General features: G+C 54.1%; 5 protein-coding genes across 5 annotated transcripts; 2 read left to right on the forward strand and 3 right to left on the reverse strand.

The window, feature by feature from the left end:
* Positions 1–90: 90 nt before the first annotated feature.
* ATRX (Protein CHROMATIN REMODELING 20) lies at positions 91–5,712 on the reverse strand (the record flags this gene model as incomplete). Its single annotated transcript, XM_036638689.1, has 3 exons — positions 91–327; positions 426–959; positions 1,015–5,712. 3 exons carry the CDS (start codon positions 5,710–5,712, stop codon positions 91–93), a joined length of 5,469 nt encoding a protein of 1,822 aa, XP_036495933.1.
* A 1,707-nt stretch (positions 5,713–7,419) lies between these two features.
* On the forward strand, positions 7,420–9,157 carry GSH2 (Glutathione synthetase; the record flags this gene model as incomplete). The annotated part of the gene is made up of 4 exons (XM_036638690.1): positions 7,420–7,727; positions 7,808–7,883; positions 7,937–8,085; positions 8,134–9,157. The coding sequence occupies 4 exons, from the start codon at positions 7,420–7,422 to the stop codon at positions 9,155–9,157; spliced, it is 1,557 nt and encodes a 518-aa protein (XP_036495934.1).
* Positions 9,158–9,466: 309 nt separating this feature from the next.
* Positions 9,467–10,016, reverse strand: CGCS363_v006842 (Single-stranded DNA-binding protein RIM1; the record flags this gene model as incomplete). Its single annotated transcript, XM_036638691.1, has 3 exons — positions 9,467–9,519; positions 9,582–9,670; positions 9,739–10,016. The coding sequence occupies 3 exons, from the start codon at positions 10,014–10,016 to the stop codon at positions 9,467–9,469; spliced, it is 420 nt and encodes a 139-aa protein (XP_036495935.1).
* Positions 10,017–11,109: 1,093 nt separating this feature from the next.
* Positions 11,110–12,811, forward strand: STE3 (Pheromone a factor receptor; the record flags this gene model as incomplete). Its single annotated transcript, XM_036638692.1, has 3 exons — positions 11,110–11,650; positions 11,781–12,261; positions 12,316–12,811. The coding sequence occupies 3 exons, from the start codon at positions 11,110–11,112 to the stop codon at positions 12,809–12,811; spliced, it is 1,518 nt and encodes a 505-aa protein (XP_036495936.1).
* A 1,104-nt stretch (positions 12,812–13,915) lies between these two features.
* On the reverse strand, positions 13,916–16,323 carry ERF4 (Ras modification protein ERF4; the record flags this gene model as incomplete). Its single annotated transcript, XM_036638693.1, has 3 exons — positions 13,916–14,017; positions 14,072–15,358; positions 16,201–16,323. The coding sequence occupies 3 exons, from the start codon at positions 16,321–16,323 to the stop codon at positions 13,916–13,918; spliced, it is 1,512 nt and encodes a 503-aa protein (XP_036495929.1).
* Between the last annotated feature and the right edge of the window lie 5,483 nt (positions 16,324–21,806).

The raw sequence follows: 21,806 nt of genomic DNA on the forward strand, positions 1-21,806 counted from the left end.
AACTCCAATATCCTCCGTTCCTCAATGCGATGTGGAAAACGCCCTCTAAGAAAAAATAACAAACAGGTAAAACAAACATGATGTCTCCCGTTAGCCCTCAGGCGACGGCGATAGCTGAAAAGGATTCCGCGGCTGTGGTCGTTGCTCCCCGAAACTGGCTTCCTCGACAGCCTTGCTAGCCCATGTTGGAAGTCTGGGTGTTCGGTGCTGCCTGCGACCTTCCACGTCCCTCAAAACCTGCATATCGTCCATCACGGAATTCGCCGGGCCCCGTATATCCGCCGCCGTAGCATACGCATTCGTTCGACCGTCTACGTTCGGGAACTGCTGTTGATCAAGGGATTAGTCGTGACTAGGTGAAATTCGAGAAAAGAGCTGCAGAGAGGCGAATAAATCAAGAATGACTGAGCATGGCGGGGTCATACGTTGTGCTCCTCGGGCTGGTCGGTGCCCAATTTCAACCGTTCGCGAAACTCCCGGTCTCCGAGCTGCGCCAACGCCTTTTCCATATCTTCCAAAGCCTCGACAGACGGCGCGAGGGCTAGCTCAGCTGGAGTAAAGTGTCCTATGAGGATTGCCGCTGCGAACCTCGGACTCTCCATGAGGCGGCAGAGTGCCTTCATGTGAGATTGGTTGGGCCACTCGCCAAATTTCTTGTCCTCCCTGATTTTCCACGTAGAGTGTGCGACCCGTTTTGCAATATCCTTGGGGTTTTCTGTGATCCGGACGAGCAACTCGGTATCTTCAATCTTTTGGGACGCCTCCATGATCTTTTGCTCGAATTGGTAAGGCCAGTTGATCAAAAATGGGCGTTTCTTAGGCGCCTTCTTGGCCTGCGGCTTGGGACTCTCTATAGCGGCAGCAGATGCATTTTGTCCGTCCAGCACCGCGATGTTCTCAGGATGAGTTCCGAAGTGAGTGTTAGCACCAGCTATGGGCATCGGTGGAGCACCTCGTGACTACACATCGTTAGCCATGTTCATGAGGTTAAAACAAGCCTTGCGAGGGTCATACATCAGGAGTTTGGTGGGGCGTTCCCGAATTCAGAACTGGCTGTACCGATGAAGTTGGTGTATTTGCAGATCCAGGAGCAGCCGGATCAGACGGTAGCTTCTGCTCAGCTGCGTGACTAACACCTGTACTTGGCCCTCCAGCGGTTGCTGGGCTCTGTTGGTGGCTGAAGAGAACTTGCGGGACGTTTGGTGCATTGATCGGGGTTTGGCTTCCCAATGGAGCAGCGGTAATGGTGCTTCGAGGCAGCCCTGGATGGGGAATCGGAGTCTGAGGTATGGCTTGACCGGCCACAGATGGCATTGTGCGGCTCAGTCTCTCCTGTTCCAGTCTCCTGTACTCCTCAGGGTCAGTAATGCGAAGAGAATGCATACGAACTTGGTCTTCCACGTCTTTCCTGTCCTCAGCTGTCAGAACATCGTCTGGGTCATGCTCCTCAAAGGTATCCGTAGTCTCAATGTCACAGATACCCTGTGAGAGTTCCGGATTGCTCAGCAAACTGTCCAGGACGCTGTCCTTGCCCATGTGATGAGTCAAGTCCTGACGCGGCGGCGTTTCGCGGTCCTTTAGATATTCATTGTCCTTTTTCGACCACCGCTTTGGATTCTCCTTATCCACAACGCGAGAAGCTAGCTGAGTTTTGAAAACGGATCTGTTCTGCATTGCAGACTCAAATGTGCCTCCAGACAGAAGCTTGTAGACGAAAACCGGCTTCTGCTGGCCGATCCGGTAAGCTCGGCCGACTGCCTGCTGTTCGTTGACAGGATTGTACTTGAAGTCGAAGAGGACAACGCGATTGGCACCATAGATATTGAGTCCAATTCCTCCGGCGGTCGTTGAAATGAGGTAAACTTGAGTGTCGCCAGAATTGAAGTTTTTAATATGTTGCTGCCTCAAGTTGATTGGCGTAGAACCATCCAAACGCGCCACCTTGCGCTTTTGTTGGCGCAGAAGGTTCTCCAAGTAGTCCATTGTCGGAATTGATGATGTGAAAACAAGAACCTTGTCCTTCACCTTTTCGCTTTCGGCAAGAATGGCGACGAGAAGACGCGTTTTCCATGATAAAACCGCAGATTGAATGTCGACTTTCGGACGGTTCATCATCTTGAGTCCGCTACTAACCACCGCGGGAGATAACGCTAGGTTAGCTGAGCGGTTGCTTGGGTTTTTGCTGGTGTCTAGACGGCGTTCCTGTGCAAGCTTGTTCTGCCAACATCTAGGATGATTGACGATAAGGCCTAGATTACTGACGATTCCTAGGATCCTAGACGAAACCTGTTGGTCCGCGTCGCCCCTCGCAGACTGAAGGTATGCGTCGTAAAGCCGAGCTTGTAGGTCCGTGACCGGGACAGTCAGGATGAATTCTGTCTTCTGCGGAAGGTCATTCTTCGACAGGCTTTTGATGGTAGCTCGATGTGCCTTTGGGGCCACTGTCTTCTCCAGGACAGCAAGCTGCTTCTTGGCCATGCGAAATTGGCTGCGGGTACTGTCTTCGTAGAGGCCTTCCTGAATTGTCCTGGTGTAAAGATCTCGGAATTCGGAAGGAGGCCCAAGGTATCGAGGTGCTACCCAGTCAATCATGTAGTAGTATTCCTCGACGCTGTTCGCAAGGGGAGAGCCGGTAAGCGCAATTCGGCTCTGAGTCCTGAACTGTGAAGCAGCCAAGCCAATCTTGGAGTCAGGATTCTTCAACTTATGGGCCTCATCGGCTACGACCAGGTTCGGGCTTTGCGTCAGAATATTCCAGGCCGTTTTGCCATCATTTTCCTTCGGCAGTTCTTCACCAGGTTCGTCGACCAACCGCTTGAACATGTCATACCCAATGATCATGACGCCACCCTCGTCGTCCCATCGACGAATGATGGGCATGCGTTCGTTCTGTTTGGTAGCAGATTCGAGTTTGAAGTAGGGCCCGAGAAGGCCTTCGGGAGCCCACATCAGCATCTCATCCAACCAATTATCGACCAACAGGGACGGGCACAGCACCAAGGTCTTCGATTGTCTCAGGTCATTCGGTATCTGAGAGTTGATGGATTCGTCGGGAGACTGTGCAGACTCGGCGATTGCGACAAGCAAAGTGATGACTTGCATAGTCTTGCCGAGGCCCATGGTGTGAGCCAGGAGACATCCCTGTCGTACTTTGGGATCACAGATAATTTGGTTCCACATGAAGCGAACGCCCTGAATTTGATGCTCTTTGATTCGCCGGCCGATGTCTTCGTTTATGTAGATCAAGCCTTGATCATCCTGCTTGGATTCGTTGATGATCAACCGTGATTTGTCGCTGGGAATAATGGCGGAAGCGGCCAGCTTCTTACGTAGCTCGATCCGTCGCTTCTCCTGCTCTTGCAAACGTTGCTGGTCGGTCTCTCGAAGATCTTTTGCAGTTTGATCGAGTACAACGGGTTTCATTCGTCTCTTAGACGGAGAATCTTCAATGTCGTCACCTGAAAGTCTTTCCGAGTCGTCTAAGTCGGCATCTGTCTCGTTTTGATCGACGAAGTAAGGTTCAATCTCTCTCATAAAGTCATAAAAAGGCTCGAAAAGTGCCGCTTGCGCCCGAAGTTTCTTCGCCTTGGTGCCAGTGATCCTTCTCGTAATGCTAGATCCAGAAGTTTGAACTCTGCAGAGGGCGAAAACTCTGAATAGCCGCGCTGCCAAGTTGCACACTTCACCAAAGAACTCTCGGCCCTCGTCGTCTGACAATGCCGGTAAAATGATATCTTCCCAGACTGAGCTAGAGGTCAGTCTGAGGAAGATTGAGAATACATCCTTCTGCAACTTCTTCCTCTGGACTCTCCACAAGACGCAGATCAAAAGTCGTTCGCGGTCTTTATGATCCCTCCAGACTTCCGGTGGAATAGCTGCAATGTCCGCTGGTCGATCGATCGGAATTTCAAGATCCTCGTCAGGGTAAGTTTGCGGCTCATCGACATCCATCTCCGTGCTCGGACGAACATCCCTCGGCTTGGTTGGAGTGATCAGGCTGATGTGAACTTTCCGGGGTGCTGCTGCTGCTTCGGATTCGGAAAATGTTAGATCGATAACCTGATGACCTCCGGGATCTACAGAGGTCTTGGCCATTGATTCTTGTCGCAGCGCTAAGGGACTTTGATCAACCTCTGCCGTCTGTTCCGGGTTGTCTAAGTCCATGGGGGTACCAGGCCGAGTCTCAACCGGCTCGGACGTGAACGCAATGCCTCTCATATCGTCGATGACGAAGCCATCATCGTCGTCGCTTGTGATGACCTCACCATCCTCATCGGACAGAACCTCGCGTTGAGCAGTCGGCAACAGGAGCCTTGGCAGTGACTCTGGTCCAGGAGGCTCGGGGCCCTGCAAAACGTCGAGGAACCATCTATCTTTCTTCCGATCTTCAACGCTGGCCTCGAGACAGCGCATCTGCTTCTTCAGCTCATCCTCGTCGTGCCACTCGTTCCGTCGCATCTCGAGGCAGAGCTTCTCAATGCGGTTGGTAAACCCCGCCAGTCGTGCGTGGGCCTGCGCCATAGCCCGCTTGAGACCCTGCCGGCGTGCTCGATTCCATAGCGCCTTTGCATGTCTTTGCTTCAGGGGAAGCTTTCTCTCCTCCCAAGATTCTTCCATGCGCAGTATTTCTTCTTGCATCACGCGGTCGACATCGTCACCAGAAAGCAAGTGGGATTTCCGGGCTTTCTCTTGTCTGATTTCCTCCGCCTCTTCTTCCATTTCTCTCATGGTGTCGGAATCGTATTCCTCGTCGTCTGACTCGCCAAAAGCTGGCAGAATCTCGTCTCCTTCGTCCGAGGGTTCGACTTGGGGGTGAAACCCACTGTTGAGACTGTTCAGAGATTCGTTATTCTTACGAAACAGTCGTGACATAGCCCGGTGTATCTGACGACGTTTTCCCGCAGGTACCTTGCCACGAGTAGCTAGGTCGAGGACATGCTCTCCCGCCGGAGCCAAGCCATTGATCTCACTCTGTGTGAGCGTACTTTCTTCGCTGACGACGAAATTGGACTTGGGGACCAGGTCAGCGGTAATCAAAGCCTGAGTGCCAAAGTAGGCGTTGGATGTGGTATCCAACCAATCCGGTTTCGAATAACTGCGAGGAAAATGTCGTGTAACGCCTGTCGCCGCGTGGGGAAAGTTTGCGACGCCAAGCCCAGCGACATCCGTGGAGATCAAGACGGGCGCTAATCTCCGCCTTTTCTGAGGCGGTTCCTTGGGGTCGCCGTTCGCCTTCGTATTTGCCAAACCGCCGAGCTGCTCTGCGACAAAGTCTTCACGACGAAGTAGATCACTTGAGAACCGTGGTGGGCTAGACCCTTGCTGTAGAGGAGTTTGTTGGATATTGTCGACGGGCGCTTCCTGAGAGCTGTTCTGAGACTCAAGCTCTTGTCCCGCTGACTCAAGTTTGTGCTGTCGGTAGCCGACGCTCTTGGACTTGAGGTAAGTAATGGCCTTAACCAAAGTCATCTGGTGTGCTGGTTTGGTGAGACCCAGGGTCTCAAGGAGGCCTTTCGTGGATGACATGACATCCTCGTATGTCAGCAGGGTCTCTCCGTCGATCTCGTTCTCTCTCAGGGCGTTGGAAAGAGTTTGGGGATCGGGTCTTTTGCTGGCCTGCCGGGGTAGCCAGGGGCGCTTGTCGGCGATGCAAAGCTCATGTACCACCTTGTCGACATCCCAGTCGAAGGGATCGCCATCGGTGCCTGCCATTTTGACTTTTCAAGCCATCAGGCGCGTTGCTTTTGCAGTGTTAGCAGTTGTCATCGGTCTCTGAAACCGGAGATAGGAAGTGGAAAGTGGTGCGTTGAGTCTGGCTCCCGTCAGGAGTGCTTGGGCACTACCTTCTTGGGCAGGCAAGAAAGATGAGCTGTGTTCTTTCCAAACACGTCGTAAGTTGGGAAGAGCTCTTGAACATGCTCTGATGGGATAACGACAGAATAGAGCAGGCGGAGCCGCGTAGCCACGAGAGCAGAGTGTGTTAATTTCGAGGTATGACTTACGACGAATCTGGCAGCTGTTCGTGTTGATCGGCGTAGGTGTCGTGAGATAGAGAGACGTCGCATACAGCGATGTAATCATCTCCGCATGAGGTAGAGACGCTAGTCGAAGAACTTCTTCCGAACTCGAGGTGTAGGCAAGGAATTTTCTGGAAGGTCCCGGGCAGTACAAAAAGACAAAGGAATAAAAACCCCGGCGAGGCAAACAGGTGGTGAGCGGCGGCTGAAAGCCGAGGACTGTCCTCGTCGAGACGCGAGGGACGGACAGTTGAAAAAAAAGGGGTGACGTTGAGAAAGGTCGAGTTTGAGTCCAGGCGTGTGAACAGTCTGCTTTTGAAGGCGCAAGAAGGATAGAAACCAACTTACTGGGTAGACAGCAGGTGCAATGACTTCTCAATTCACGACGCGTGCTGGTGTAGAAGTCGCGGAGGAAGTCGTTCTCGCCCCACATCCCCTCTAGCGCATGTACAGATGTGACGGGGGTAACTGTAACAGCAGGGTAGGTCCGCTGGCAGAGTCGATAAGGTGCCTGGGTACCTAGATAGGTACTAGGTAGGTAGGTAGACACTGCCACTAGTGCGGGCAGCGGCGCGGTGCCATCTAGGCTTTGATCACCTAATTTTGAGAATCCACTATTGACACGTGATGAATTTCGGTGTTAAGATAACTGATAAGACACAGATAAGAAGAAGCAGATAGTGGGGTGGAGGGGTAAGTACCTAAGACCACCGCATTGCAGCTTGAGCCTGCTGTCTTTTGATATGAATCCCCGTTGATCTTTCTCAACCCCAAGATGAAAGAGCGGTGCCTCTTTTGTCATATAAATTATTGCCTGCGATGTGATATTTTTCTTTAAGATGCCTCGGCGCTTTGCCTGGCTAATTTTTCAACTCTCCGTCCCAGCCGTCTGCCTTTGCCTCACACTGCCGTACCTAGTTAGCTCAAGCACGTCTTCGCTGCATCCTGCGCGCAGGACAGTTACTCTTCAGCTGGGAAACCTACCTTAGTCGCGGGGCTTCGCGGTGGGGCCATCAGAGCCTCCCCCTCCTTCAATTGTGATGCCCCCTCATCCTCTCAATTGCTAAATGCCCATGGCCAACGTCTCTTAGCATCGTCATCGTCCAGATTTAATTTGTGCGCCATCTGAGAGACTCCACGCGTGCTGTGTAGCCTAGGTACGCAACAACACGCTAAGCTTTGGGATTGAGGATCACACAACGCTACTCGTACGAGTGATTTCTCAGCATGTCTACCACCTGCATAATTTTGAGCGCACTTCAATTACTAATGCTGAGATAGAGAGAACGCCGTCCCGGCCTCATACTTCCTACCTCTGATTTTCGAACAATAGGTATCAGGATTTCAGTGGACTTTCTTCCTTCTGCACTTCCAACCGCTTTGTCGGCGCCGAAGTTGAAAGATGGCACCTGCAACACTTACTACGGAGCAATACCCCCCTCGGCTTTCTCTGCCAGAGCAGGATGCGCTCGTGCAGACTATCAAGGATTGGGCGATTGGCAACGGCTTGTCTGTTCGACCACCTCCTGCCGTTGTTCCAGCGGATGTAGACCCAAAGGGAATCCTAGCAGTCAACGTGCCAGTCACGCTTTTCCCCAGCCCATTCCCCAAACAGTGCTTTGCACAAGCACGGTCGGTCCAGAAGACCTACAACGAGCTATATGCCGCCATCAGTAGGGACGAAGAGTTCCTGAGCGAGATGGTCAATGAGTGAGTTCCTGCAACGCTCTATGTGGGAGAGTCGTAATGATACACGCTGAAGCCACTGGATTATGTCTGACTTCAAACAGGGTAAAGAGCGGCGACGACTTCATCGGCAAACTTTGGGATACTCATTTGAGAGTAAAGAAGGAGGGCTACACCCAGGTTCGTCCGCTTGGATGCTGTGATACGTTGACGCTGGGCTAATTTGGGTCAAGAACCTTTCACTCGGGTTATTCAGGTCCGATTACCTTGTTCACCAGGATATCTCATCAGGCCAACCCAAGCGCCAGGTGAAGCAAGTTGAGTTCAACACGATAGCGGCATCCTTTGGCGGTCTCTCGTCTCGAACTTCGCTCCTCCACAAGTGAGTCTGTCTCATCTGTTCGGGAGAGTGCGTTGCTAATACCAGCAGATTTCTCTCTGTCTCTGAGTACCCCCTGCTGAACCGCTCTATTGAGTCGGGCTCTCTGGATTTGCCAGAGAACCAGAGTGTCCAGGGTCTTGCAGGCGGCATCCGCGCTGCCTTTGACCAGTACGGCCCCTCGGAACTCGGCCACACGAAGTGTGTAATCTTTGTTGTACAAGGTGGCGAGCGCAACATTTTCGACCAGCGACATCTCGAGTATGCGCTCACCAGCTCTCCTAACCCGGTCAATGTGTTTCGCATTCCTTTCTCCGAGCTTCTCAAGCACACCGAAATCGCAAACACGCCTAAGCGTCAGCTTCTTTACAAGGTGCCTAGAGATCCCTCAAAGGTCTTTGAGGTCGCTGTTTCGTACCTTCGATGCTGGTATGATCCGTCGGACTATCCCGACGAGAGCACTTGGGAGGCTCGCTACCACCTGGAGAGGTCATCGGCAATCAAGTGTCCTACCGTCTTGACCCAGTTAGCAGGCAGCAAGAAGATTCAGCAAGTTCTAGCAACGCCGAGATCTGGATCGTCTCCTTCAGTTTTGGGTCGCTTTATTGCCGATGACTCTCCTCAGACCGCAGAGGTGTGGCAGACCTTCACCAACATCTTCCCCATGGACGACTCCGAGGCTGGTCTCAAGGCGCGCAAGATCGCCCAGGATCCCGAACTGTGCAAGAACTACGTCCTGAAACCCCAAAGGGAAGGCGGTGGAAACAACCACTACCGCGAGGACATTCCCGAATTCTTGAAGAAGACCCCCGAGTCCCATTGGGGGTCATATATCCTGATGGAGCTGATCACCCCTCCTAAGCAGGACAATATCATTCTCCGCAACGGTAACCTTGAGGAGGGCGGTGTTATCTGCGAACTGGGCATCTACGGGACGGCGGTATGGAACCAGGGCACCGGTGAGATAGTGCATAACAATGAGGCCGGCTACTTGCTCCGCACCAAGGGCGACACGAGCAATGAGGGCGGAGTCGCGGCTGGCTTCGGGTGCATGGACAGTTGTACTCTTGTCTGATGCCTCTTGGAGCAGACGAAGCCATCGGACTCCTCAGGCCGCCTGCCGCAAGCTTGAACCGGGGCCAGTATCGAGCTTTGCGTGTCATCAGGGATACATATAGCATTAGAGAGCATAACCCGTGGTATCAATTATCGTCCCCAAAAAGTTTTGTACAACGTGCCTCATCAGGCCCGATTTAAAGTCATCACACAAAAGAAATCCCGGCACAGAGTGGAGAAGGGCCATTTTCAAGTCAACATCGGATGGTGGGCTCTCGTAGTCGTCATTCAACATAAAGAACTCGGTTCATAGCATTGAAGGACGTATTTACTCGCTGGCGGGAGTGCCGGTGGCAGGGCGTCTAAGGACCTCAATGTTGCCTGAGGGAGAGTTAGAAGGCTCAAATATTTCACTTTGTGTGAAGCGATCGATCGGAACATACGCTGGACAACGTTGAGAGAGCTGCGGGTCTTGCCCTCGGCATCTTGGTAGGTGCTCATGGAGGCATCGCCCTCGACGAAAACCATGGTTCTAAAGAGTCATTGAATGTCAGTCGTCAGAAATTCTCGCAAAGTGAACGTGGTGTCGCTATATCGTACCCCTTGGGCAGGCTCTGGAGGAAGTCACGGCCGGGTCCCTCAGGAGCGAAGCTGGTGACACGGAACCAGCTGGTGTGACGGTTCTCGCGGGAACCGCTGTTGCTGGCGACAGCGTATTTGACGATCTCGCGGCCAGTGCTGGTGGCGTGGAGCTCGGGGGTATCAGCGAGGTTACCGATAATGGAGATGCGGGCAACGTTGTGGGCGGGGGAGGTGCTGAAGGCACGGGCAGCAAAGCGCGGGGCAACGGCGGCGCGACGGAAGAGCGTGGCGGACATGTTGACGGCTGGGAAGGGCGATTTTTGTGGTGTTTGGGGGTTCAAAGGAGTGTATGAAGCAAGACGATGGTGAACACGAGTCGGCGAGAGGTTTGCGGTGAGCTGAACTCGCGCCATGCGCGACTGGACGCGATCACTAACTTCCCCAGATAGGGCCAGCATTGATGTGGCCCGTGCATCTGGGAATGAGGTTCATGCGACGCTTCGGTAGTGCTGCTATCGGGGGTTATGCATCTAAAGGGTAAGCTGGCGACTTCTCATGAACCAGCAGGGGGCATTCTAAACGCAGGCACACCAGAACTCAGAACATGACAATGGCCTGGGTGATGTAAAGCCCAACAGCTCACTAACAGGGTGAAACCATCTTCTGAGTGAATGAATCATTGTATTTCTTTAGGAAGGCATGGTTGTGTTTCGCTCGCAAATGTGATATGATCAGCTGGTCTGTCACATCTGATCCTCGACAGATCAAGTTTGTGAGCCTGGGGCGGAGATTCGTAACCGCCACGTCCGTCAGCCTTGGACTTTAGCCAAGGTCTTCACCATTATTCTTCCGTGGTAAGATATGATCATGCCTCCATGTTAATGCGGCCCGCTGGTTGCCTGAGATGTGTTTCTACCTCACGTAGTTTGAATGAAGCAGGACCTCTGCAGTTGCGTCCGAGAGTGCCCCTTCCTCTCTTTTGAGGGCCCCTTTCCTTTCTCGTCAAGGCTTCGTATCATCAGGGCCTTCCTCTATAGCTGCCTTGAAGAAGGGGCGGGATACTTCGTTCCTTCCCGGTAGGGCATACATCGCCCTGCTGTCCCTCCTTTCGCCACTACGCTCATCTGCCACTGCTAGCCACAACCGACTGTTACGTCAATCTGGCCTCGTTCCTCCTTCCCCCCCTCAAGAAAACTTCGGCTTGCGAAGGATACTTCCTCCAGTTACACTACCCGCCTCTTGCGTTCCCTTCCCGCCAGCACATGGCTCTCATCCACTAACCATCCGGCGATTCGTTGTGCGCTGGTCGCACCATTTGGGAAGGGCATAAAGCCAGGAAGTATTCTGTCTTCGTTTTCCATGACCATCAGGCCTCTCGGTTTCATGAACATGGCACCCATTTCAGAAAGCCTGATGGCTCGCAGCCTCGAAGTGATTCCTCTTTTGCCAACAGCACCTTATACGACACCCTCTATGAAAGCCAACCTGATCTGCCGAGTGGTTTCCGCATGCCTGGCCAACCTGGTTTGTCTGATTCCGCTGAGAAACCTGTATCGCAACGGCGAGTTTGCGGCGGTTGTGTTCGTTTCCACAGTCATCCTTCTTAACCTTCTTACAGTCGTCAACTCTCTCATCTGGCGCGACGACAACATTAAAGAATGGTGGAGAGGCTGGGTCTGGTGCGATATTCACCCTTACCTCTACCAACCTGCTTTAACCATCTACGCCACATCGATCGCCGCCATCATGCGAAATCTCGCAGAGCAAGTCAACTTAGACCGCGCTGGTCCGCTCACTACCATCGAGAAGAAGAAGAAGATGTGGATCCAGGCTTTGATAATATTTCCGCTCCCCGTCATTCAAGTCGGCTGGCTGTATCCTCTGGCAGGACAGAGATACATTATTGGCACACTCAAGGGGTGCTTATGGAGTACAACACCAAATTGGCCATGTATCGTCTTCTTTCTGCTGCCAATCCCAGTCGTGACTCTGATGGCAGGATTCTATTCAGGCCAGTCAACTCGAGACATGACATACCTGTCTGCTAACCCCTTGCACAGTTCTCACCTGGAGACGATTTAAGCAGATTGAAGGCACAACTCGTTCTGCTCTCGTCTCAAACTCCTCAACCGCTGCGAGATCGAATCGAACACGGCGTAGGTTGTTCTTGATGACAACCTGCATTCTTGTTCCTTACGTCCCAATTTCCTGCGCCTATGCGGTCTACCAGATCAAAATTTACTTGCCTTTACAAGCATTCGACTTCAAAGAAATTCACTATGGTGACGGCGCCTGGCCATGGGATTCGGTCATCCTATACCCATACGACCAACTAACCTTCTTCGAACTCAACTCCAACTATCTACCAATCATCACGACAGCAGCAATATTCGTCTTCTTCGGCATGAGCAAAGACTCAATGGATACATATCGTCACTGTTTGTTGACCATGCGTCTCGATAAAGTGTTCCCGAGACTAAGTGACGACGCCACATCAAGCACAGGTCAAATTCCAGCAGGCTCCTGGGGGACAGTCTCAATGTGAGTGTTAAGCGCCCCGAAAATATTATCACGTTGCTGACCAAGACTTATCAGGTCAACGCTCGCCAAGTCTCCAAAGTATAGTTTCGGTCGATCTGTTCATGTTAGCCAGGTTTCAAAGGGACAAGGCTCGTTATCTTCGCCACCTCCACCATACACCACAGAGGTCAACGACCCTTCCGACGACATGATAATTACCGTCATAGAACCCGAATCCTGTGCGATCAGCGAGCACAAAGATTATACCACTGCCAGGTGTATTTCCTCAGAGACACCTAAGGGAGGCTATCACCACGGGGACTCTCCCCCCAATAATCTCACTGGCTCTTTCCGCGGCCGACTGGGAGTCCACGGGTTCTCAGGCAAACAGATACCGGCAGTTAAGTCCCGTGTGCACGCACACTTGGGGTCGGACATGAACCACCTTCAAGCGGAGCAATCAACTCAAGACGATTGGTTACCCCGACTATCTCCCCAGCCGGAGTTGATTACCATGATTCAAGCGCATATGGAACAACCAGAGACCTACAGCCAGGAGCGCCGGAGATGATTTCATAAGTCTTCCTTGCCTGTTCTTACGGGTCGAACCTTCCATGTGCTCTCGAACTTTGCCCGCGACGCCTTCTGAACAGTTGCTGAAGGGACCCAGAGAAATTCAAGCGAAAAAGAGGGCCCCATGTGGTGGAAGACCATGCGCAAACGCCCCTATCCCGTGCGTTGCACATTCATCCAACTTGCAGCACCTGTTGAGAGCGTCACCAAGAAACCGCCAATTGTTTCTGCACGTCACACTCGTCAAGCAGGACGAGCATGATCGTTGACCGACCTTCTTAGTGTATCACTCGTACCCCGCTTGAAACGGCGGGTCTACCGTGAACCACACGACTGACGAGACACGAGAGGGCCTGCTTGACATCTGGGAGACGATCAGCAGTAATGTCATGTTGGGGAGACTGGTTCTCGGCGGTGGCGGTGATGGCATCACCGCGATTGGCTCAAATATGACAGACAGACGACGCATTTGCTGTGGCATGGCACAGATTTCGTGAATACGTAGAGTCAAAGAAGGAACCAGAGTAAACCATGTTCAAGAAGGCGAATAAGCCGATAGGTATCTACGTAAATTAAAAGCAGCTCATCATTCTACCTCACATCGTGCGTCGGAAAAAGTCCGAGCGAGCTAGCTCACTGCCTCCGTCCATCCATCATCTGCCCCATTCGTAAGCGGGCTCGGTCATCTCCTCCATCACCCCACGTTCAAAAAAATATTTGCAGACTGCCACTCTGGTAAATAAAAAGGGATAAGGTGGGAAAAAAAGACTTGAAAGCCGAGAAAACAAGTAAGGGAACAAAAAAACGTCGTCGAATCACATTCGTAACCGATTCCCCAGCCCAGGGGCCCAAAACTCCGCGCCATGCCTTTGGTATAAGGTACTACTGTGGTAGGTGGGATGAAGAAAGAATAATCCCGGTAAAAAGGATATCGAGAGCTCGTGAGAGCGCGGCTATGGTCGTATAAACTCATGTTGGTGGTGCAGCCGAGGTCGCCGCCGATCCGATATTATAAAAGAGCGTACGTTAAAATAGCGGATTCGAAAAGAAGAACGCAAACTTTTGAAGCCAGGCCGAGAGAGCCTGTCATCCTCGCGTGGGATCATGCCGTCACGGCAGCCGGAGGCTCCATGGGCATGTTCCCCGACCCTGTTGGTGTGCTCGGGGCCGGGGCGATTTCAGGATCGGGAATCTGTATGTCCAGCTGCGAAGACTATTAGCTTGAGAACTTTGCAAACACCGAAGGAGAAAGACTCACAGTCATGTAACCCGTCCGCCTCAACGAAATGATGCGCGGCGCCATTGAGGGGTCTTCGTTACCCACCGTCTTCTCCATCTCGTTGTTCCATTGGTCTACCCACCGTTCCAGACGCTTCAGCCGGGCCTTGACGCCAGTGAAGCCCAAGTCATCCCACAACCACCCCGTCACCAAACCCAGAACACTGTCCATTATGTTTCTCCAGTTGTATGGGCTGAATATTGGCACAAGCTCACCGTTCAGCCTGTCGATGATACGGCGGAACTCTTGCTCTGACAAACCAGCCGGGTCAAGAATTTCGGGGTACAGATTTGAGAACGTCGGAGCCAAATCTCCTTCCAACAACCAGTCCCGCCGAATGCGAATGATACGCGTGTTGTGATACTCGGGAGAGTCGATCGGAACGTGGGGATTTAGATGCGGGAAACACGGGTGCTGGGGGCCCCATTCCTCGCCGAGATCTGGCGGCAATTCCTCTCCCATGATAGATGAGTTCGATGAGGATATAGCCGAGCCGATTCCATCGCCGGCCGACACATTGGAAATGCGTGGAAGCACATCAGGTCCACGCTCCAAGTCCTTAGAAGTCCCCCGCACCTGTGCCTCGGTAGTCTGCTCCATGATTGCTTTTCCTTTGCCCTTGTCGACGTAGGCGAAGTCCACGACCAGAGGGTTTGACACGCTTTGACCTCGCTTTCGAAGGCCAGTAACTCGAGGTTCGACGGGTGGTTCTGCAGGCGCGTCGCCTTTATCGTCACCCAGGCCAGAGTCGGGGTCTTGAAACGTCGGCGAAGGGTCGGCGGATCTTCTTCCGTCGTATGAGTGACGAACCGAGGGCGGAAGGCTGATGCGGTGTTCGGCGTTTCTGTCGAGCTGGAGGCTTGCGCGATTCGACGTGGAATGTCTAGTCTGACGTTGTTCGGGGAGTGTCAAAAGCGGGTAATCGCCTGCGCCGATGCCCAAGGGATCGGAGGGATCGACGGAGTAGGGATCGAGGGTCGGATGTGATAGAGGAACTGCGGGAGGAGGCGGTGTCGATGGACGTCGTTTGCGAATGGTCTTCTCAGGGAGTCGCGGGGTCGAGTTCGTTGGGTTCCAGAGACGAGCAGCAGAAAGGTGAGGTAGGCGACGGGCAGCGGAGGAGGCTGCACGATTCCGAAAGGGAGACTGCGTGAAATAGTCTTTGGGGTCGTAACCGCGAAGAAAGGATGGGCTGCGGCCCTGAGGCAGGCCGGCAGCGGCTACTGAACGGTCAAGGTCGGGCGAAGCGCCAGGGTAGGCAGGCTGCTGCGATAGCGTGGGCAGGCGAGTGTTCGCGGATGCATCTAAGGTGGCCGGGTCGGGGGACGGAGAGGTGAATCTCGCGTGGGAAGCCGTGGGAAAGATGGTTCAAGGAAGGCCGCCGAGAGGTCGACGGCCTTACGGGGAACTGTGGAGTACAGGTCTGGTCGAAGAGGAGTTTGCAGCGACGCCTGGGCCACGCTCGTGGAGATCGCCAGGCCCTCTCTACTCGACGGGAGCGACGGCGACGGCAGTGACGGGAAAATCTGGAAATGCGCTGGCGACAGAGATGGAGGGGACGTCGAAGGACTGTGACTGGTGAGAAAGCGACAGCGCAGGTTGGAGTCGTGCAGCAAAACGATTAGGTTTGCGGCTAGAAGAGTGGAGCCTCGAACAAAGAAATGCAGAAGACAGGCGAGAGAAGAAGCAGCGACTGCAGCGGCAACGACAGCGACGATGGTGGCTCGGACAGCAGGATTAGCTTTCGCAGAGGCGGTAGGGGTGGTGCAGGTGGAGGTATTGGTGCTGCTGACGGCGGAGGTGGTCTCAATGCAATCGTGAGTTATGCGGCCAACAACAGCGCTTCGCCCTTGGAGGGAAGAGCAAAATGTGCTGTCGCAGGTGGTATCTCGGGTGGTAGCGGCGGCGGCGGTGGTGGTGGTGGTGGTGCGGCTGCTTTTCCTGCTTGACAACGACGACGGCAACGACCCTGCAGCGGCAACAAGCCCAACGGAAGGATGGGGACCTGGACGGGGATGGGTCTTCTTGCTGCAGCACCAACGGGAGCAGCGCCTGGTCGCTTTGGTGAATGATGAGGGCCAATTATTGGCAAAAACTGGCGGCCGTACAGGCGTGACGAGGGCGCGATGGGGCAGCGAGTGATGATTTGTGGGGCGAGCGTTCAGGGGGGAAAGGAGAGTCGCCGAGATTGGGTTAGCCTGTGAGTGTGCCCTGAGTCTCGGTCCCGGCATTTTGGGAAGACTCTTGTTCTGGAGGCTGGGGATGCCTTCCCTAAGGCAAGCTTCCCTACCTTACCTCACTGGTCCTTGGCTCTGGGCCGGTCCTGTGGAGGTGGGTGAGCTTTGAGGTTTGAAGCCCGCGCGTTGATGCAGGAACGGTGAAGAGCCTGGACCTGGACCGCCCAGCACCAAAAGACTTTCCTCCTCGAATGCGTGAGTGCGTGCGAGCGTACGTGCTTGCCTGCTTGTGCCTGCGCTATGCTCTGCCGCTTGGATCCTGTCGGGTAGAGCGAGGCCCGTGACGATATGTTTCTGCCTGGGTGGGCACCAAGATGCTGCTGCTGCTGCTGGGTGAGGCGACGCGCTTGCTTGGTGACGATGTATCGCTATCGCGTGGTGGTTGTGCGTAGTCCGCTGTCGGCCTCGTGCGAGATCACGATCTGCCTGGTGACCGGTTCACTCGTCTCTGTCTCTTCGTCCTTGGTTTCTCTCCTCCAATAGTCGTCTGGTTTTCGCCGTCGGTTCCGGAGACGCCCCGTGAGGGCGATGTCTATCGTGTGTCTTTTCGAGCGACCGATATGTCAGATGTCGGCCTAAAAACTTGTCGCGGGCGAGTCGAGGGTGGGAGACAATGGAAGAAAGAAGAAGAGACAGACACCAAGAGCTTAAAACCCAAAAATGCCCCGCTGTTTGGGGGAAACGGCCAGAAGTCGACGACTCGACAATCGGACGTTCCGCCGGGCAGTCTCTGTCACAGATACAGTGTACAGCGTCGAAGCTCCCTCCTGACGCAAGGCTCGGTGGGGGCGGGAGGGTTCACGGTAAAAAAGAAAAGAAAAAGAAGGGTCTGACACGATGCGGAAACGCTTTCCAACGAGCCGTCCCCAGCCCAACAATATATGACGCCGGCTGCTTCAAAACCAACCTCACGACTTGTAGCCATCCCGGAACCTCCTCAGCCTGGCAGGACCCTGTCTTTCCGCCTCACCAGCCATGGTGCTTTAAATTGTCCATTTTGCACTCAGGTCTACCGTTCTGCAGAGATTTTCGCCCAACACCCAGGCTCCCGCTCGCCTGGCCTTGCCCTCAATTAACACGGGCTGGGCAACTTTTTCCAGCCTGGCCTCAAGGTGACGCACTCGCTACCTTCCTTCCCATACCCTTTCCCGGGCCCATTGAACCATCCTGGCTCCCCTGGCTCCCCGAGAAAACGAGGCCAGGGTTTGACCGGGTTGTCCGCGTCGGCAGACTTCTTTTTCAAGCGTTGGCAATGTTCCCGATGACACCTTGCGGCGCGTTTGGCAAAACATTCAGTGGTCCTGCTGGCCGGCTCGTCGGGATGGCCACGTCTTCGGGATGAGGGACACGATTGCACACGATCCGAGCACATTCTCACGTATGTACAAGATTGAGCCTCCTCTCTCCTCTGATAGGTAGGCATCTGCAAGTAGGTAGCCGACCTGGGCATTGCTTCGTCAGCGGCTTATCCTCGAAACTCCCAAAATGGTGCAACGGCCACAGCTCGACGAACCCACACACCACGCACTTCTTCGCGTCCCCATTGTCCTTCTGCGCGTTGATCAAGCAGACCAGAGCGTCTGTGGGTATCATCTCATTTTCACATGATGAGATGCCTTCCATGCAGTTCGAATCTTGCTGTGCCAGGTTCTTGGAGCTTCGAAAGCCCCGAACGGTTGGCAAATTGGCTGGCTGAGCACGGCGTTGCTCTCGCCCTCCTTTACCTTCCCGCTCTACCGAATTTTCTTGCTTGGCCCAAGACATGTCAATAAAACAAGAAATAAGCACCAAAAGGGACGCTGATCTACAAGGTTCCCCGAGACTATCGCGCTGAGATTCGACAGATCTCTCATTCGAACCACAATTCCTGGTCCCAAATCTGGCAACTCAGGTACGGCTAGCGGGGCGGTGATTCCGCCAATCCGTACAGGGGCCCGGGGCCGCCAACTGGGCTCAGGTACGGTACACCACGATGAGGTACCCGGCGATGGCCCTGGACTAGCAGCCCGCGGCTGGATGAAGTCATTTCTGTCATCATTGGACAATCTGCCTGCAAACTTGGATATGAGGGCCTTCCAACATGCCCGACTTTACCAGACTTAAAACACCAAGTTCTGGAAGGCTCAGAATGCAGACAGGTCAAATCCGACCGGAGCTTCTTGCATTGGTTGGGAGGTGTCTCAGGGCGGTCAACCTCCCGTTGCAGATTGAGTCTACTTCTGGACATCAGACACAGCCTGAAATGGCGGACGAACGAGCAAAGTGATCCCTTGCAAACGGAAGGATGGCATTCCTGGCATCTCAATCTGGCAACGTTGATGCCCATGGGGCACACGAGCGAGCAGGGCATTCTACGTGTCGATCGTGCTGTCCGGGTAAGACAGCCAACTGCTGCGCGCGGTCGCGCTTGCTGAGCAATACATATGGCGCCGGAGCTCTGTACCGGAAGATAATTTTGTTTTCGAGTTTGTACATGACACATCTCGGACACGAGTACTCCGCTTTGTGTTCAACCGCAGGTTTCGGTTCCACGGTTCGTTTGTTCTCGCGGCTGGCACACGTCAATGAGACATTGCCGTGACCAGCTAGGGGAATTGCGGGGTTCCGTTTGACACCCGACTCTCAGACATATTTCAGCCAGCCTCCATCAGCTCAGATGGGTTAGGCGATGCAAACACCCAAGTCTTGACGTCTTCCTTTTTGCAAAATCAAACGACGACAGTCCAAACAACTCGGCCAGAGGTGGCCTCCAGCAGGGAAACTGGTCGTGCTTTGACTTGCCTATGAGGGCAATAAGGTGATAGCGGCCGTCCGATTGCATTTTGCGCTGTGGCCACATCGCGCAGTCGAGCCGCGTCTCTGACTGGGCTACAACGTTCGCTCGCAATCCGACTTGCGGGGTTGAGACTGAACATTCCCAAGTCGACATGAATAAAAATGAGAGCGGCGCGCTTGGAACGAGAAGGACTGAAGGACGCGGTCGCGGGAATAAGACCTCGGTGACCTTAGTGCACCACATGCTCATCCGAACCGCGCGGCAGCGAGGTGCAGTTCGACATCCTGGCAGCTCGCTTGAGGTTATCTTGAACCATCAGGTCTAATTCAGACGATGACAAGGTCGCTTCGGCCAGCCCCGGGGCACGGCCAACGATGTGGAGGCCCCGTGACGAAGAAAGAAACCACAGCAATCGCTCGTCCCAAGGCGATTCAGTACGTTGGTCTTCTTCAGAGGTAGATTCGCCGCGAAAGCAAGAGATTCACTTCCCGTGCTTTACCTCCCACCGGGTCGATTTTGATCACCCGGTCTAGGCTTGTGGATTCAGACGAAGTACTACAGAGGATTGGCTGAATATGACAGCATCGGTGCTGCAGCAGTCCATGTTTTTGTTGGGGCGGGGACGGAAGGCAAGGCGAAGGCCCGTGGCTGCATGTTGTTACCCGTTGTCAGACAACGAATGACTGCAAAGTCGAGCCATCACAAGAAGTAGCCTGGACTGCGATGCCGAGGCATCAGGCGCCGCCAGTGATTCTCAACGCCAATTGTTGCACTAAGGAGGCAGAAACTGCCTGTGTTTAGATACTCGCGCCGTACGAGATGCTCGGAATCGACAGGCCGCGATGGGCGCAGATAAGGTCATGGGGCAGATGCCAGGTGCAAACAGCGGACTTCTGACGACGGGACGTAAGGTGCCGATACTCATATCCCATGTTAGCAGGTGGAAGTGATTCTAGATGATGACCTGCCGAGGAAGCAGATGGACGGGTCACTGGCGATGAGATGGCTGTTTCAAGTGCGGTCAATCCTCGGCGCTGGGCCTATGGGAGGAAGACAGGAGCACTGTAATACCGAGATGAAGATGTTACCAGCTTGAAGACGGTATCGCTAGTTGCGCCGTTGAAGCACTCGCAGAGGAAATACGTGGAGATTGCGATTATGCACCGGGCAGCAAAGAAGCACGAGGGCAAGATAGGTCTGTAGACAAGTAGGTACATGGCGGGAGGCGTGCCCTGAGGTGGTGGTTGCAGAGGCGCATCCGGCAAGGTTGCAGCGGAGAAGCTCTCCCGGCAGACGGCGTGCGCAGTGGATCCTTACAGGGTGGGCAGCCCTGGGGCGGCGGCGGGAGCAGCCTGCCGAGAATCTGGAGAAGGCAGCTGCAGCCAGTGAGGAACGCGAAGTGACCAAGGGTGGCCGGGTGGGGGTGACGTTGAAGGTGCATCATCCCCATCCCTGCAGTCCGCAGTTAGACATGCAGGAAACATGGAGCAAGCAGGAGGAACAGCAGCCCAGTAGCCCAGGAGCAAGCAATAGCAAGCCCTGTTGGGGCAGTTCGGCAAAGCTGTACCAGTAAAGATGGATTCGATTTGGTCAACATCAATAGAGCTTACCTTCCATACCTTAAGGTAGACAAGGGAGCTTCTGTGCTGCATCGCTGTCCCTCTGTACTCTCTGCCTTTCCTCCGCCACCATCTCTACCTTAAGGTACCTTACCTAGGTACCTAAGATACCTTACCTTTACCTCCTCCCATAGATAAGGTATCCAATGCACCTACCTACCTAAACAACGTAGATATCGCGTGCTCGACGACGGCTTCTCCTCACCTCTCGTCTGCTCCTGCATACCGTCGCATCCCCGCCTCCATTGGTCGAAGCTCCTAGCTGCTCATTCCACGTCCCATTCTTGGGGCACTCCCGTCAGGGACCTACCGTACCGTACGGATACTTCGGCCATAAGTACCCGGCCCCGATTCGAGACCCCGACTCACGCATCAGCAGCAGCGTCAGCGTCAGCGTCAGGCTTGCCGCTGGCCCAATCACGGCGCGGTACCTTGCCTTGCGATCAAGCTGTCTTGGGTACCTTTAGCAGCTTAGCACCGTGTCTTAGCTGCGTCCAGCAGGGAAGGCAAGGCAAGACAAGGCAAGACAAGGCAAAGGCAGGGAAGGGACGATCCCAAGTCGCCACCAGCCAGTCCCAAACTAAAACCACGTCCATTCCCGCCGCGACGAACCAACCCTCAGCTCGTGGCGCTTCACTCGCCCTTGAACGACTGAGCCGGTTCGGTCGCACGTACACACACACCACGACTTGTGGCACGCCGCCGTCGCCGCCATTTCCCCCTCTTCCTCCTTCTCCTCTTTCCCTTCCGAACTCCCTTTTCTCCCCCTTCCTTAGCTTCCTCTGCTGCCTTATTGCTCAGGAGATTGTCTCGCCTCGGGAAACCCCCTCTCCTCTCGTCTTGCTCTGCACTACCTTAGCTCGCCTGCCCGCGTCGCGCATGAGGAATCCTCAAAACCCCTCGACTGCCTGTCCCTAGCCTGGACTTGCATGTCCGTTTCTTGATTCTCGACTGTCCCTACAACACGAGCAACGATACAACATCCTCCACCGACGGAGCTTGAAAGCGACAACACTCCGAAGACGCCGGAACTTGCGGCTACACAGAGTTGACCTAGACTGAATATCCACCTCCCTTTGGCC

The sequence above is a fragment of the Colletotrichum siamense genome, assembly GCF_013390195.1.
Source record: "Colletotrichum siamense strain Cg363 chromosome Unknown KSG_Cg363_contig04, whole genome shotgun sequence".
Lineage (NCBI taxonomy): Eukaryota > Fungi > Ascomycota > Sordariomycetes > Glomerellales > Glomerellaceae > Colletotrichum > Colletotrichum siamense.